This window comes from Schistocerca nitens, chromosome 7, assembly GCF_023898315.1.
Source record: "Schistocerca nitens isolate TAMUIC-IGC-003100 chromosome 7, iqSchNite1.1, whole genome shotgun sequence".
In the NCBI taxonomy this organism is placed as follows: Eukaryota; Metazoa; Arthropoda; class Insecta; order Orthoptera; family Acrididae; genus Schistocerca; species Schistocerca nitens.
The window spans coordinates 17,271,328-17,289,921 of record NC_064620.1 but is presented as its reverse complement, the minus strand read 5'-3'; the positions used below and the strand labels follow the sequence as shown (position 1 = coordinate 17,289,921).

At 46.8% G+C, this 18,594-nt stretch overlaps 1 protein-coding gene across 1 annotated transcript in view; it reads left to right on the top strand.

Moving 5' to 3' along the window:
* LOC126195212 (protein dachsous) overlaps window positions 1–18,594 on the top strand; it is a 317,104-nt gene that overhangs the window by 119,088 nt on the left and 179,422 nt on the right. The window contains exons 6-8 of the mRNA XM_049933731.1: window positions 3,586–4,050; window positions 5,372–5,545; window positions 11,287–11,536. Coding sequence (XP_049789688.1) covers window positions 3,586–4,050; window positions 5,372–5,545; window positions 11,287–11,536 — 889 coding nt within the window. The remainder of the gene's footprint in view (window positions 1–3,585; window positions 4,051–5,371; window positions 5,546–11,286; window positions 11,537–18,594) is intronic.

Below are 18,594 nucleotides of genomic sequence, written 5' to 3'. Positions count from 1 at the left end.
AGTTGATCCTTCCAAACCGGCCGGAGTGGCCGAGCGGTTCTAGGCGCTACAGTCTGGAACCGCGTGACTGCTACGGTCGCAGGTTCGAATCCTGCTTCGGGCATGGATGTGTGTGATGTCCATAGCTTAGTTAGGTTTAAGTAGTTCTAAGTTCTATGGGACTGATGACCTCACATGTAAAGTCCCATAGTGCTCAGAGCCATTTCAACCAATTTCGAACCAGTCCGAAGTGCTGCGGAACCTGGGCCACGTGTGTGGTAGGCTAGGATTCTGTCACAGAGCCCTTCCTTAAGGGAGTGGGATATGCTTCTGGAACTTCAAAGTCTATTTTCTCGAGAATTTTTGGAGTTGCAGCACGCTGTTCTGGGAGATCGCTATTTGAGTTCTGAGTTACACGCAGCAGCACGCGCGCACCGAGACACTGATTGACCGACTGTGTAGCGCAGGCCTCTGCCGGAGCACTCGGCAGGGGAGAGAGGTGTGTGTGGTCCGCTGCGCCGCCAGCCAGTGATGGCCATCAGCCCTGGTTACGGGGCCGCCCGCTCGGGATGCTCGTGTCATTACCGCACTCGCATCGCGATTGCGTATTAGGTATTCGTTCTGGTCACGGCGCGAGGTATGCTGCCGCCGCGCCGGGGCGCAGCCGTGCTCTGGCCGGCTCGCGGGCGTCCGGTTTCATTAGTAATAACTCTGACGAAAAACTGGACGCTGACGCCGCACTGCGGCCTGCCATGAAATCCGATAATGCCTAATGAAGACGTGTCGGCCGCGCGCACTCTACACCTGCCGACAGCATGCAAACCGTGATTGATTCTCGAGACAAAGCCTGTATCTTTTTCTGAACCTTCTTTTCTTGCCACGCGTTTGCTAATGAATCCCTGTTCTGCACAGGGGCTGCGTAATAATCCTTTTACTTAACATATTCTCTCACAGGTTGCTTCCATACCTTGTACTGGGCGGAACGAAGCTACCCTACTGGCCATTAAAATTGCTACACCAAGAAGAAAGGCAGATGATAAACGGGTCTTCATTGGACAAATATATTATACTAGAACTGACATGTGATCACATTGTCAGGCAATTTCTGTGCACAGATCCTGAGAAATCAGTACCCAGAACAACCACCTCTGGCCGTAATAACGGCCTTGATACGCCTGGGCATTGCCTCAAACAGAGCTTGGATGGCGTGTACAGGTACAGCTGTCCATGCAGCTTCAGCACGATACCACAGTTCATCAAGAGTAGTGACTGGCGTATTGTGACGAGCCAGTTTCTCGGCCACCCTTGACCATACGTTTTCAATTGGTGAGAGATCTGGAGAATGTGCTGGCCAGGGCAGCAGTCGAACATTTTCTGTTTCCAGAAAAGCCCGTACAGGACCTCCACCACGTGCATTATCCTGCTGAAATGTAGGGTTTCGCAGGGGTCGAATTAAGGGTAGAGCCATGGGTCGTAACACATCTGAAATGTGACGTCCACTGTTCAAAGTGCCGCCAATGCGAACAAGAGGTGACCGAGTCGTGTAACCGATGACATCCCATACCATCACGCCGGGTGATACGCCATCATGGCGATGACGAAACAAGCTTCCAATGTGCGTTCACCGCGATGTCGCCAAACACGGATGCGACCATCATGATGCTGTAAACAGAACCTGGATTCATCCGAAAAAATGACGTTTTGCCATTCGTGCACCCAGGTTTGTCATTGAGTACACCATCGCAGGCGCTCCTGTCTGTGATGCAGAGTCAAGGGTTAGGTTAGGTTCACAATAACATAGCTGTGGTTATTGCTGCTCACAATACTACTAGGCTTGTTCTTATTACATTCAAAAATCGAAAGTTTACGTCTAGAAGCATTGCCTGTAGACACAGTTTCTGCGGGTGACTTTTGAAGCAACTGATGTGTATTATTCGGTTGTGTTTGGAACTGGTTGACGCGAAACTTTTGTTTGGCGCTAAATTTCTTTACTCTCGGAATTTGTAACACAGCAAACACACACGCAGAAACAAAACAACGCACAATAACTACACACCCACACGCGTATGAAATTCCGAAATCATATATTCTCAGATCTTTGTTTACATTCGAACCATAGCCTTCTAGACATGCCTGTGCTTTGGTTCCGGGGGTCAGTGCCTTCTAGAATACACCTGTGTTGACGATCCGTAACTAACGATGGAAAAAATGGAAGAACAAAATAATGCATCACGTATTCTGACGCACTTCAGCTTCAGACTGACAGATGGACGTGGTCCCTGTGCAACATTACGTTCAACCTCTATTTTGGAGCGAACCGTAAATCATAATGCCCATAAAGTATAAATTTCTGAAATCGGCATGAAATGCTCTTTTCTATAGACCAAGAAACTTTTTTTCAAATGTTGGTCATTTTCACGAACATGTCCCCTTAACGTTCATTTCTTCCAAGTGTATTTATTCTCGAAATGAAAGTAGTAGAGCGGTTTTACTTGGGATCAATTTTCCCGTGCCTTCTTCTTCCCTGTTTAAGTGCCTTTTTGCGCAGACAGTTGTAAATATACAAATGGAGCTGTCATACTACAAATTCCCGTTTTTGATCTTCTGTCCAGATCGATATTAGGATTTTCTCTGCCGTTTGATCCGAAATTCATCCGTGCCACTTCGTGTGTGAACATCAGGATGCGTCCACGGATCGAGTTCCATGTTGAACCGGAGGTCCTGCTGTCATTGTCTGGTGGGTCTCGTCGCTGGTCGTTTATGTGTCGAGCATTCGTTGTACGGCATGTGCGCATGTCAAACATTAAACTGCTATTTCTGCTGAACCTCTCGGTGTAGTGTTATGAATACCTCACTTGTTGGACTGGCCTCAGTAATGTGGAGATCCGTGTCCTTAAGCTGCAGCGGAGAAAATTATTCTCACAGCAAGAGTGTGGTTGGTCTGGTCCGCAGTCCGCAGATACAATGAGCCAAGCGTAAATAGCCTTCACTTGGACTGTGGGCTGCTGGAACATAAACCGACATTCGCGTTTGCGATGCTAAACTTGTTTTATTATTTGGAATTTTTTTAGTGTAGTTAATTCAGAGTCAAAGCCGCTTTACCTCCTTGGCTTGGATGAAACTGGACACAACCAGTGAAGCTCAACAGTAGTCAGTGAATTCGTAGATAGTAGTCAGCTGACTTCCTCCTGGTAGGGACAGGTACCTCCTGGTAGGGACAGGTACTCGACATTTGGCGTGCTAAGAGGAGGAATAGATGCAACAACTGTAACAACACTCAGTACTAGTTTAGATAAACCAAATGACCCCTCACAGCTTCCAGAGGAGGTGTGGTCAATGCTGGCGCCAGGTAAGTGAATGTGGTTTTGCAGTCTGTCGCGCCGCTATCCTCGTGAGAATCCTCTCGGCCTTCAAGCCTCGTCATACCTGAGTCGAGACACGAGCTTTCGAAAATGTCCACTGTCTTGTTCGTCAGGAGATGACGAAGTACTTGTGGAATATGATCGAAATCTCGAGTTTTATACGAGTGGGTTCAACTCACAGAGTAATTTGACATAGGTGTGTGTGTAAGCCTCGGCTAGAAGTTGGACGGCCGCCTGCCCGCAGGTGAACATCGTCATCGAGGACGTGAACGACAACGCGCCCGAGTTCGACTCGAGCACAGTGCGCATCTCGGTGCCGGAGAGCCTGGGGCTGGGCGTGCCGCTGTACGCCGCGCACGCCAGGGACCGCGACACGGGCCGCAACGGCGCCGTGCGCTACCGGCTCGCGGGGGCGGCGCTGGGGGCGGGCGCGGGGGCGGGCCCGGGCGCGGGCGCGGCGGGGTCCTCGGCGCAGCCGCTGTTCGCCATCGAGCCGCGCCTCGGCCACCTGGCACTGGCGCGCCACCTCGACTACGAGACGGCGACGCGGCACGCCATCGTGGTCGTGGCCACCGACTCGGGCGAGCCGCCGCTGTCCGCCTCTCTGAGCGTGCTCGTCGAAGTGCAGGACGTGAACGACAACCCGCCCGTCTTCGAGCGCGCCGAGTACGCCGTCTCCGTGCTCGAGTCGCTGCCTGTCAACTCGCAGGTACGCCTACCACTCTGTCACCACACTCCGAGTCAGTAATTGTTGCACCCAGCTGTCTCCCGCAAGTTAAAACTATTCGATGAGGACGCTGTAATTTTCTCTCTTAGACAGGCTATTTGGCTTATCCCACACTCACGTTAGAACATGTTCCTCCGATTTGCCTGATTTACGAGGGCTGTTTCTTTTCTTTTCTTTTTTTTTCCGACCTCCGATCCGTCGAGATATTTAAGCCACAGTAAAACTCCAACTAAGCCTTGCACAGATGTACAGCGCAGTGTCTCTGGTATGCCCATCGATGGCACCACGTCACACTTCTCAGTTCTGAGCGTACGGTGAGGACATAAAGATGATTGGAACAATAGTCAGGAAGGGTTCCGCCTGCTTTCATGCAGCTCACATAACGCGGCTGTCACGCGTGACAGTGCTCGGCCACACACTGCAGCTGCAACAGCGATGACGCTGCAGCGTTTTCGGTGGGAAGTGTTTCATGACCCGCCGTACACCTCGGACTTTGCTCCCTCCGATTTTGATCTCTTCGCTCGCATGAGCCGCTGGCTATGAGGACAGCGTTTTGGCACAGACAGCAAGCTGCAGACCAGAGTAGGGAATTGTTACAAAGCACATGAGGCTGGCCTCGAATGACGTGGATATTGGATACTTAGTATCATGCTACGGCTAATTTCTAAGTCGGAGCGGCGCCTTCGCAGAGAAGTAGCTCCATGGTGTAGCTAGCTGTCGCAAATAAAACAGTTTTGATTTTTACCGTAGTTTCGATTTCTCGAACGATCGGAGGTTGGAAATATAGTAGCCGTCGCAGTTTCTTTGCGTTGACTTTGAACCAATTCGGAAGAATGCTGGGACAGCTTCCTCACAAAATCGTACACAATTTCCTTCTTCATCCTTGTCCAACTGAGCTGTAACACGTCATCTTTCGTGAGCTTATTGTGCAATGAGTCTTAAACATTCTCTCTCTCCGCCCTCCTCTGGAACATTCTCATACCTAATCGACCTGACTGGGTCAACCAACATTCCATTATTACAGCATTACATGAATGTTTCTCTCACAAACCTGCACGCATTTAAAGCAAACTGTCCATCATAGCACCAACACGTCATCCTGAATTCATTGATTACAGTACGATGTTTTCGTACACACAACGCCGACCTTAGCAAGCAGTCTCAGACTGGTTGTCACCCTATCTGGCAAATCGTTGACGCGTATGGAGAACAAGAATGGTCCCCGGAAACTTCCCTAGCCTTGTGCGACGGAGACTCGACTTGCAGAACTGCTGTTCTACCACGGTCACGTTCCTGTCTGCAGGTGGTGCAGGTGACGGCCGTCGACCTGGACACGGGCAACAACGCCCGCCTCACGTACCGCCTGCTCACCAACGGCACCGACCACGGCGCGCCCTTCGGCGTCTTCCCCAACAGCGGCTGGATCTACCTGCGCGCACCGCTCGACCGCGAGGCGCGCGACCGCTACCTGCTCACGGTCAGTAGGCGTAAACAGGCGGCCGGCTGTAGCTGTTTGTCGGTACACGTCCACTACCGTACACAGGGTGTACATAAAGTCCGGGAATACTTTCAATTATTTACTGCACGAGAACCAAACATCGTACAGATATCCTATACATGTCATTTTGAAGAGAAACCTTAAAAATTTTTTTTGTCCATGTATACCGCCACATCGTAATTTGATAATTTGCCGATAGTCAGCGCTAGTCACAAACATGGCGAGTGCAGGTGCGGAGTGAGCTTTCTGTGTGTTGGAATTCGACAAAAACAAGTGTGCTACAGCTGTTCAACGGATGTTTAGAACCAACTACGGTAAGAAGCCACCAACAAGGAAGGCCATTTACTACTGGCACAGCAAACTGAATTTGAGCCTGATTCCCCAAAGGTAGATATTTTTTTTTTTGCCTTGTCACGTCGAAAACTGTACGGGCCATTCTTCTTCACCGAGAGCAGTGTCACTGGATATTCCTACTTGGACACGTTGCAGCAATGGCTGATGCCTCAAATACAGTCTGACTCTCCGTTTATGTTTCAGCAGGACGGGGCTCCAGTGAAGAGCGTGGGGACCTGAACACGGAGCTGCCACATAGGTGGACTGGCCGTGCTACAGAAGGGCACAGCTGTTACATGACATGGCCTCCGCGATCACCAGATCTCACTCCATGCTACTTTTTTTTTTCTGTGGGGACACGTTAAAGATCTGGTGTATGCACACTGCCTGTACCACGTGATGCAGCAGAGCTCCGGGAGAGAATACGCGAAGCGACTGCCACAGTCGACGATGCCATGCTGGGACGGGTATGGCAAGAATTCGATTACTGTATTGACATCTTCCGGGTCACTCATGGTTCGCATATCGAATTGTTTGTAAAAAAAACTTTCAGAGTTTCTCTTCAAAATGCAATATGATGACATCTGTACAGTGTTTAGTTCTTGTGCAGTAGATAATTGAAAGTGTTCCCAGACTTTATGTACACCACTTATACACGGTGTTCCAGAGTCTTCGTGGCACATATCCAGGGCTGCTAGATCACGTCACGGAGGACAACTTTCATTACAGACAAAATGTTCGCCGGCCGTGGGACGGCGAACCAGCAGGGACTACTAACCAGCTGTGCAGCGTTCTACCTACACCAGTAAACTGCTAGAATCGTTTTCAAGAACGAAACTGCAAGAATAAGTGACTCTAAGCCGACTAAGATAGTTCAGAAGCGCACCAAGAACTTAGATTTTGCTCGGCGTAACGCCTCTCACGCGGAGAAGATGACTGGATGATAGGCAACACACATTGCATACAAAGGGCGCAGAGTGCGTATGCCCTGTCGCCTCTTAGGGGCAAAATAGTTAGAAAAGGCAGCGTCAGTGAACGTACTGTCTCTGAGAACAGTTGTTCCCCATGACGTGATCTATCAACCGTAGACGTTTGTCGCAAATACTTTGAAACACACTGTATAGAGTGTCCGAAAACCTTAGTCTCAAAGTTATACAAATTGCATTAGAGGTACACTCTGTGTAATTTGAGTTGAGAATATAGTGATCGCAAATGAATATTTATTTCTTACTGTCATAAACAAATTACAAATTATGGCGGCAACATATACTTATACCCACTGCAGAACGTGACGACCACCAATATCAATGCATGCATCAAATTTTGCCGCATTCTCTCAGGTTTCAAAATACTTACATTTGCATCATCTATTGTCTCCATGACTTTGGTCATAAATGTTTTTATGTACCTGTAACAAGCTAAAAGAGGAAGATTAGCAACTGATTTGTGACATTAAAATCATGCTTCATTTTCTGCCGTCTCAATTGCACAATGTCTATAGTTATTACTGGTTTCGGATTAAGTTAATTATTTGTATTTTCCGTGGATAAAAATTTTGCCCTTTCGCTGTCATACGAACGAGTAACTTTTGCAATTATATAAAATCTTCTCAGTGGAAAATATAGCATAGTTGTGACCATTTACATAATTTCTTAACTAATTTTTCGTTATGAGACCATCTTTCTTACAAGATCATCCTTGTATTCCATATTAAAGAAAAGGAGAGAGAAAAGTATGTACTTTACTAAAGCTGTGAATACGCAGGAAACATTAGAGAAGTGATTATTACATACACATACAGTTGCCTTTACACCAGTTATAACCATATTACTATCAGAGTAAAATCCATTACTGCATACACGACAGTTTTACAAAGTAAGACCTGTTGTTATATCCACTTTCTGTTAGTTATGTGTAGGCAGTTCTGAAGTCTATATCCCTGGCATTAATTGAATATTTCAACAAGAGTTAGTGTTTAAAACGGCAAGGTACATTATAACGCAGTTTACTGTGTTAGCAGTGTGGATGTAACTGATTGTACAGACAGCTACATACGAAAATATTAAATTTAAATTTCTAGCGGCAGATCAGTTTGAAGAGTTCTGCGCAACTGCAGTTGCCACTTGATAAAACTGAAAACGCCATTTATGGATGTCCTGAGTCCTGGAAGCGCGTTGGGAACAACAAGACTCAGTATTTGCTACATGTTGTGAGCTTACGTAAAGTAGATACTGCATAGTCTAAAATTACTTGATAGTTGTCGCTTCAGGAACTGGAGCTTCAGAGCGCTCAAAGTCACATCCGAACCGCTCGCCGTTGCCAAACCGCCACAACAGTTGGTGAGTTCAAGTTATTCGGCTTTCTTTCTTGTTGTGTTTGGATCCCGAATCCTGCATCTGACCCTTAGTTACGTATTTCATCACACATGATAACCACAAAACAGCACACACAACGATGCTAATAATATAGAAGCGTTTCAGGCTACTAGATCCTCACGCATAAGACGTGATTCATCATCCCGTATACAGTTATTATAATCAGAGAAATCTGCTTAAATTAGAAAAGTTTCGCACGACATTAGGTGAAGCCAAATTTTTGAAGGCTGCAGTTCGTCGTTGTTACTGGACTATGAGTCACAAATGTGACGCTTGAACATCTTACTCTCGTAGTGTAGTCGGTAGCGCATTAACTTGCTGTGTAAAATGTTGTAGGTTCGAACCTTATGAAGAACAGCGATTATTCTTTATTTCTAAACCTAATAAAAAGACTTTCACTATTAGTTTTATCCAGCTAATTCATTTGAATGCATTTTTTGATTTCTAATACTTTGTCGCGCCATTTTCATTATCGTACTGACTTTTGTATTGACCTTATTTTTCTTCGTATCATTCTTTTTTCAATTCGAATCTGCCAGTTTGTCAATAAAGCGGCAGTTCGTGCAGCCAGTGTGAGGGTGTATATGAAACTTTTCTCCCTTGAGTTTCCTCCTAGAGGTCAGCTTTAACCTCTGTGAACAAAGCGGTCGTGATTTTAGTTGTGCCACCGTTTTCTCGAATACATTGCACATCACGAGGTTGTGATTAGGTTAGGACACGAGCTTAAATTAAGGGCTACAGAATTAGTTGTCTGCCGCAGTTCAGTCGTTGGTCACTTAAAATCGGCTGCCGGCAGAGCATCGCGCACTATCGTCATACCTCGCAGTGCCCGCTCGCAGCATGGCTCCGCATTACACATTAACAGCATTTGTGAATTGACTCGTCGTGTTCCTGTGCCACCTCTAACCGAGCGGTAGCCGGCGGCAAAGATGTGGCAACACTGTAGCGGCAAGTGACAGACGTCAACTATCAGGTAATTTTAATCACACGATAGTATTCCGTGTACGAGGATCACTCCAAAAAAGATGCACACTGTTTTTTTTTAAATCCATCTTTTATTCTACATGTTTGAAACTTTTACAGTGTGTAGATACATCCTTTAGGAACAATATTTTCATTTCTCCACATAATTTCCATCCCTCTCAACTACCTTACTCCATCTTGGAACCAGCGCCTGTATATCCACACGGTAAAATTCTGGACCAACCTGTTGGAGCCTCTGTTTGACAGCGTCCACAAGGGAGTCATCATCTTCAAACCTTGTTCCACCAAGAGAGTCTTTCAGTTTCCCAAAGAGATGATAGTCACATGGAGCCAGGTGTGGACTGTAAGTGGGGTGTTTCAGTGTTGTCCATCCGATTTTTGTGATCGCTTCCATGGTTTTCTGACTGACACGTGGCCGTGCATTGTCGTGCAACAGCAAAACATCCTGCTTTTGTCGATGTGGTCGAGCTTGAAGTTTCTTCAGTGTCATCACATATGCATCAGAATTTATGGTGGTTCCACTTGGCATGATGTCCACAAGCAACAGTCGTTCGGAATCGAGAAACACCGTAGCCATAACTTTTCCAGTGGAAGGTGTGGTTTTGAATTTTTTTTCTTGGGTGAATTTGGATGATGCCACTCCATTGATTGCCTCTTCGTCTCTGTTGAAAAATGATGGAGCCATGTTTCATCACCTGTCACAATTATCCCAAGAAATTCATCTCCACCATTCTCGTACTGTTCCAAAAGTTCGCTGCATACCGTTTTTCTTGTTTCTTTGTGAGCCAGTGTCAACATCTTGGGAACCCACCTGGCACAAACCTTTTTTAACGCCAACACTTTCAGTATTCTGCAAACACTTCCTTCCCCTATCCCAAAGGTAGTGTGACAATTCGTTCACTGTGATGCGTCTGTCAGCAGTCACCAGTTCGTTAACTCTCTGCACATTGTCTGGATTGTGTGCAGTACGATGCCTGCCACTGCAAGGGCAATCCTCAGTATTGCCGTGCCCGCTTTCATCACGTAACCTGCTTGCCCACCGACTAACTGTACTGCGATCGACAGCAGCATCTCCATACACCTTTTTCAACCTCTTGTGGATGTTTTCCACTGTCTCGTTTTCACAGCACAGGAATTCTATGACAGCACGTTGCTTCTGACGAACGTCGCGTGACCGCTACGGTCGCAGGTTCGAATCTTGCCTCGGGCATGGATGTGTGTGATGTCCTTAGGTTAGTTAGGTTTAACTAGTTCTAAGTTCTAGGGGACTAATGACCTCAGAAGTTGAGTCCCATAGCGCTCAGAGCCATTTTTTCTGACGAACGTCAAGTGTAGCAGCCATCTGGAAGACATGCTGTGACGGCGCCACTCCCGGGAACAGGTTGAACTAAATGTGAAAACAAGCGGGAAGGATGTATCTACACACTGTAAAACTGCAGAATGAAAACTGTATTTTTACAAAAATAGTGTGCATTTCTTTTGGAGTGACCCTCGTAATTTTATTTGAGACCTGATAATGATCTTGTTACAGCGTAAGTGATCGCCATAAACATTGTGCATCTGAGATGTAGGAAATAAAGGATAATTTTGATACCGTGTACTTATGTTTCTTAGTATGGCATGCATTACAATCAAGTGTGATACCTGGCGATTGCAACAAAGACGGGCAGCAACACGGATGCGAGTAGTAAGGGTGGAAGTATGTGTGGGATTGTGTGATTTTGGAGGGTACGTGTGGTGTGACTGCAGGTTTGGTGGATGTGGGTGATGATACGGAACCACGCGAGGAATTGCGTGCTGAATAATGGACTTGGGGAAGTTTGAGAAAAAGGATCTCGATACAAGAATTCGGATACGGAGGGAGCTGAGAGGAGCCCCTGCACAGAGGTATAGGGGAGGCTCTCTTAGGTCTGGTCCGTAGTATCGTGGAGGTATGTAGTTGTGTGGGTGTGGGGAAAGCGCCGGTGGCCAGGCGCCACGCTGGGCTGGTGCAGTCGCTGAGTGGCTGGAGCTGAGTGGCGTGCGCAGGTGGCGGCCACGGACAACGGCTCGCCGGCCAGCTCGGCGACGACGCGCGTGCTGGTGACGGTGCTGGACGCCAACGACAACGAGCCGCGCTTCTCGCAGGACGCGTACGACTTCTCGGTGGAGGAGAACCTGCCGCGCGGCGCGCACGTCGGCCAGCTGAGCGCCGACGACGCCGACCTGGGCGCCAACGCCGCCGTGCGCTACTACCTCATCCCCGCCAACTCCAGCTTCCACGTCAACCCCGTCACCGGTAAGTGCCGCTGAGCGAGAGCCGCCGGCTGCCGAGATGCCAGGGGCAGCCGGCCGCGTATCTACTGTACCTGCTATCTGCCTTGCCTCTAAACAAAACACCGGTTTACAAAATGCAGGGACGGATTCCTAACTGGAAAAGAAGGAAAAAATTTCCTACCAACATGTGGCAGGAAATGGACGTTGCGCTTGCAACGATAACAAATCGTCCCGCACCACAGTACACAGCTTCGCCGCATCCACGTCACAACCGAAGTTCGAAGTGGCACTCGTGGGATTTCAGGTGATAGAAATGGTTGTGGCTGTCATGCGCGATACACATAATCGTACTTTGGCTTACACCACGTTGTCGGGCCTCTTGCCTGGAACATGTTCTAGGGTTCGTCTCAGTATCCCGTAGAACCTGCTCCTCCAAATCTGGTGTACGCACAGTCGCCGCCTCTCTGCAAGTTAGTCCGTCCGAAAGGACCCACGATCACACAAACGCCCAAAAAGGACTCGAAATGTTGTGTGATGTAGTTGGTGCCTGTGATGGCACTTGTTTTGGTACAGTCGGGCTGCCTTTCGACCGTTTCCATGTGCTTCGCCGTACACAGACACCACCTCCACTTGTTCCCGGTATGAATATCGGACCATTCTCCTGCTTACAGTACGCTGCCTGCAACACACAAGAGACGCACGCCACATGCTCAGAGAAACTGCTATTCGTCAGCGCCATCTACCGTGGCAGCGATACATTTGCAATCAAATATTCATTTCCAGTGAGAATCCGTCTCCGCAATTTGTTGGCTTTTTTAAAAATGTTTACCTTCTCTACTTTTATGTAAATTAATTAAATCTAGATCCGTTTCTAAATTTAGTTGTTACGTATTCTTAGTGAAAATCTGTGGCGTACTGTTGATGCTAATATTAAGTACGCATGATCCTCTACTTTTTTCTGTGAATGCCTGTTTCAGTACGACATTTTCTGTATAACAAAGCTGTACTGCTGTAGTGAGAGCCACCTGTAAAGTAACGGCAAAGAATACAGATCCGAGAAACGAGAAGTTTTCTGTGAACAACAATTGTCTGACCTCTTTCCACACAAAGCTACAAATTATCAATTCCACATAAACGTACTGTAAGGATATCTGAAGTCCATCTTCGAACTTTGAGTAAGGAACTGTTTAAAAAACTCGGCATACCACCATCTGCCACGCAATACACTTCTCAGTTTCGTTCTGAATAATCAGGCACAGTTTGAAAATAATACTATCATTCATAAGTACAACTAGGAGCAAAAATAACCTCTGCCATCCACAACTTAACCTTGCAGTTGCATACAAACGACCAAAGCAGAGAACCATAAAAGCATTCCACGATGTGTTTTGTGAATTAAAGATAAAGGCAGATAACGAAATAAAATAAGAATCATTTGCACTTGATAACTCCTTCTATTTCCATAAAGGAATGTCTGAGTTGATAGTATGTAATCAGTTCGCTTACATTTATCAGCTTTGTTGTAGATTAAATATAAAAAGTCACATTATGTGAATGACTAGCCACGTTCTTACAGACAGAAAGTATCTTATTTATAAACCTACTGACATGTTTCATGTGGCGAGTTCTCACAAATATGACCCATGGAAGATGAAAAAAAGCACCTAAACTGACCTAAAATGTAATAATGTAATAACGTTCTCCTTGTGATCTGACATTCGGAGAGTGAAACGGGAGATCTTTTTCTCGGATGTGATACTGGGATACTCGACGACAGTTCTTGAGCATTTCGAGAACCCGTTTCGGTACCCGACTGGCCCAACACTAGCCTGCAGCACCAGAAGGTGCCCGGTTCAGTTTGTTCCGTGTAAATGTTCGGAATGGGTGACACAGCCTGCGAGATAGTGTCACAGAATATTTCAATTACGGTCCTTTTTATTTTGCGCGATTACTGGATCAATCTTCGTATGGAGTACAGTAGAGTACTTCTCAATTTTCTAGCGCGAGCAGAATCTCCGGTTTTTAGGAGAATTCTAAAAACAGTGTGCGGAGAAACAATATTTTTGTCGTTTGCGCATTGATTGGGACCAGCTGTAGACCCCACACCTTCGGCGGTTACTTCGTCAGCGGCGTGCACGCTCGTGTAGCGCTCCCCCCAGGTGCGCGGGTACGCCTTTCGCCCCACAGAAGGAAATCACCGCAGCGCCTGCGCGCTCACGGCTCGCCGCTGCCGGAAACACGACGAGCAAAACTCGGGGCAAAGTACTCGACACAATGGTAACACAATAATGACAATAACAAAAAGCGACGCTGTTGTTTCATCGTTTTAAATGAACCGCTCACGCGAAAGTAACAAAGTAATTTATTAGCAGTACGTCGTAGGACGGGCGGAGCGACCGTAAAGGAATTGGAAATTGAGTGGCAGCGGGGCTTCAATCACGGGTGTGCAGCCGGTAATGGGCGGGGGGCGGCCCCTCTGCCGGCCGGCGGCGGCCAGCCGCGACCCCGGGGTCGAGGCCGCCGCCGCTACACGCCACACACACTACACGCCACACACCGCACACACCACACTCTACGCTTCTCGCACCGCTGTTTGCGAGACCCCGGCGCGGGGGTACGTGCTTCCGCCCGAGCGTCGCAGAGGAAGCGTTGCAGTACCGACATACAGCGAAACGAATCTTCTCGTTCGTTCACTTTAGTTGACGCGTACTGCTTCACAGGTTACTCAGTTCAGCTTCCATAGACAATTTGAACGATTTCTTTAGAGAAATTGTGTAGGATGAGCAAGTCCACGGTATATATAAACACGATTAGTGTTAACATCAATGAACGTATTATTTTTCAGTCCTAATCATGCAACTACATTACAAGTAGCGAGTTTTTAAATTAAAGTTCGTCTTGGTGGAGGAGTTGTCCAGGAAAAAAAAAAAAAAAAACACTTTAGGCTACATTCAACACTTGCTTTGTTTTCTGTCAGACATTTTATGTTATTGGGCAAAACATCAAAATTTTTGTTGACGAACATACACCGGCGTCCCAAATTAAAGCAACAAACAGAAATTTTGCACTTGTTTATTTTGCCAGAAAACGGTATAAACAGGTGACAGTACAGTAGAAACTATGTAAAGAATACAGAACGTGATCAACTGCAACATGCATAACGGTAGACAAACATGTCCGTCGTTTTTTTCCAACTGAACGGATTGGCAGACAAATTCCAACTGGTTAATGTGCTCAGTATGAGGTGTGACGACCTCTGACATCAACACAGGCCTGACAACGACGGGAAATGCTGTGAATGATGTCGTCAATCTCATGTTGACGCAGTAATGCCCATTCTTCCTGCGGAGCTGCTCACAAGTATTGGAGAGTTGTTGGTAGATGCTGACGTGATGCAACCCGTCTCTCTAGCGCATCCCAGACATGCTCTGTGGTACTGAAATCGGGAAAGCGAGCGGGCCACGCCACGCATGCAATATCTTCCGTTTCCAAAAAAACGTCAACCACCCGTGCTCTATGAGGTCGAGCATTATCGTCCATCAGGACGAAGTCTGGGCCCACGGCACCTCCCAACAACCGCTCTTGAGATCCCAAGATCTCAAGGCACCTGACAGCAGTTAAATCTTGCTGATTCGCCGGTACAATTTCATGAAGAGGTGTTCGAGTGGTCAACATAATTCTTGCCCACATCATTAGGGATCCTCCTCGATACCGGTGTCCTTTTAGAAGGTTTGGGTCCCGAGATCCATATGCCCTCCAGGTGTCAATACGTCGAGAATCGCTCTCCAGCCCAAATCGGGTCTCATCTGTGAAAATTGCCCACGGTTCGACCTTCCAGAAGCCGGCCGGAGTGGCCGAGCGGTTAAAGGCGCTACAGTCTGGAACCGCACGACCGCTACGGTCGCAGGTTCGAATCCTGCCTCGGGCATGGATGTGTGTGATGTCCTTAGGTTAGTTAGGTTTAAGTAGTTCTAAGTTCTAGGGGACTTATGACCACAGCAGTTGAGTCCCATAGTGCTCAGAGCCATTTGAACCATTTTTTTGACCTTGCAGATGGCACGTTGACGGCTCAAATGGGTCAAGTGGTTCTGAGCACTATGGGACTTAGATCTGAGGTCATCATCCCCTGCCGGTCGCGGTGGCCGTGCGGTTCTAGGCGCTCCAGTCCGGAGCCGCGCTGCTGCTACGGTCGCAGGTTCGAATCCTGCCTCGGGCATGGGTGTGTGTGATGTCCTTAGGTTAGTTAGGTTTAAGTAGTTCTAAGTTCTAGGGGACTAATGACCTCAGCAGTTGAGTCCCATAGTGCTCAGAGCCATTTGAACCAACTAAAATAAATTGCACATAGGACGCTAGTGGAATCATTTCTAGAGTACTGTTCCAGCGTGTGGAGTGCTCACCAAGTAGGAAAGGCAGCAGCCGTCGGAAGACTTCAGAGACGCCCTGTTATTTTCATAACAGGTACGCATAGCGTTAGCCCATACGGATGTGTAATAGAGAAGCTCGGGGAACTACTAGTGGGTAAATCTAGAGGACCAGTATTCGAGGAAGACTTTGTAAATCCAAGGGAACGTGAGAATACAATGAGAGAGTTTAGGGGGCACGCGGAAGCACATTCACAATCACTTCACCTCCCTCAGTAAGCACACTGAATAGCACAGGAAATCGTCAATGCGGGTACGAAGTACCTTCCGCCACGCACTGTTCAGTGGCTTGCGTAGTGTATATGCAGATTTGTAACGGGGTGTGGTGTACGTAGCCACCCACATGCACCTGTATGCGGATTTGGGGCGGCAGCAGTAACTGTCGAGGGTCGCGCCCCGCCTCCGTGTCGCCATGTTGAAGCGGCCGGCGGGCAGCGGGCAGTATTGACCGACTTCAAGTCAAGTCTAAATGAAAAGCAAACAGCGGGCCGTCGAAGGCCCGCCTCCCGCCGACAACAGCCGGCCATGAGAAACTGGCCGCAGGTAGACGGGGGGGGGGGGGAGTGGCGACCCTGTGCCCAAACCGATGAGGGTGTGCGCCAGCATATCTGCGGAGGATATCCGTAAGTTAGTAGATCGTGTCCTCATTAACATTTTCGTCTTTTTGCATTACGGGGATGGAAAATTATTATTGTTATTATTGTTTTAAGTCACTATGATTACTCATTTGGAAAGGATTGCTAGTATCTTGGCTTCAGTGCGCGTGCGTCCTGTTTCCGTTGGTCCAGTAGATCTGACAAAGACCTCTTTCGTTGACACTGCCAGAGGTGACGTAAGCAATTACCGAAACCTATCCCAAAGTTACCTGAAAGCTCTTGTAGAATATCCGATTCTTTGGAATCTTAGCTGCATTGCCCGACTCCTGTTTGTCTAACACATATGGCACAAATAATATTCTACCAATGTTCCTCTCAAATAAATTTACAAGCACGTAATGCGACGCTTATTATATTGAGGAGGGTAGCAGGTTAACATGGTTTAACGTTATGCTGAATTAGCATACATTTCATAAATGAAGTATACACCAACTTCAATCAATTTTTGTTTAACTTCCAAAAGTTGCAAAAATCCCCCACAGAAAACTCACAAAATCCGTTTCCTTAATTTATGACAGAGATATAACGTACGGAGCGTATCAAGAATATGACAAGCTATGTTGCAGTAAAATAAGATCGTGATATGCCTCTACGTTTTTCAGCAGAAGAAAATCTAGCCCAGGAGCAATCCCTTCGGCAGATTTCCCAGAAACAGACCGGATACGGATAAGGCACTTGTGAATGCAGAGCTGATGTGCAACTCATTTCTCGTATCCACGCAGAGTAATGATAGGCAGGAAACCTCTTACAGACTGAAGTTGTTTGAGGCGTTATCTTTGTGGTGGATCGTGCAGTCTGTTCCGTGAAATAGAAATTCTCAATTTATCTTCTCGTCTCTTCATCGGAAGTCCAAGGTCTCAGAGAGCACCCGGTTTGCAAACTAAAGCGTTTTGCAGAGGCGTTTTATCTCGTTCATTTGTCGCTAATAGGCAGTACTTTTATATCTAACACAGCTGATGCCAGGGTGTTCTCATTCAGCTAATTTATTCTGAATTAATTTCGGACGGCTGTCAATAGTCATTAATGTCTGTTCATGCGGACATGCAAGGAAAACTTTTATCTTCTGTTAGTAAGATATGCTCCCACTAATTGCTTTTTTGTCCATCTATCTTCTGATTTATGTTGAAAATCTTTAATTCCTGTCTGATGGTTTTTTATTTCATCTCTAAAAGTATATCCAGCCGTTTCTCTCAAAAATTTAATTTTTTGTATTTCAGTAACCCTCTTCTCGTTGCTTTTGAGAGACCAGTTCTCACAATAGTACAGCAGCATAGGCAGTGCGGTCACTTCATGAAATTTCATTTGTGTGTCCTTTTTTGTCTTGTTGGTAAGCGTTCTCTTTGAATGTTACGCATTAGTTGGAATTTATTTATATTTCAATTTCCAGTTCTATGTGCCCTCGTTGTCCGGAAGTAAGACCTGATTATTTGCAAATATAATTGCATTTAAAACTAATTCGAAAACGATTTTTGTAGCTGTGCCAGTCCTTTATAGACCCGTCAGTAATATATACGAAAGGAGTACAGTGATCAGAGGAATCCTCTTCCTTGGTTTATGATTTAATCCGTTGTCAACACATATGGCAATATTAGTATACAGGATGTCCCAGGATCAATGGTTAATATTCCGGGATATGACAGGAATATCATTCGAAGCAAAAAAAGTACAATAAACATGGGCTCTAAAATGCATATGTTAAGAGCTATGAGCACCTCTTTATCTACGATATCGCGAATAAACGTCTTCTACTGAAACCTCTTCGCTTTCCACATTCTGGGAGGAGGCAGTATGGACCAAAACAAGAAAAAATGTTCAGTAAACATATGCTCTAAAATCCATATCCTAGAGCTGCGAGAACATGTTCGGATTCGCTACTCTGAAACACCTCTTCTGCTGAACAAGTGGTCATAGCTCTTAAGGTGTGCGCCTTAGAGCCCATAATTACTAGACTTTTTTGCTTAGAGTGATCGTCCCTGTCGCATCCATGTCCTGGGACACCCTGT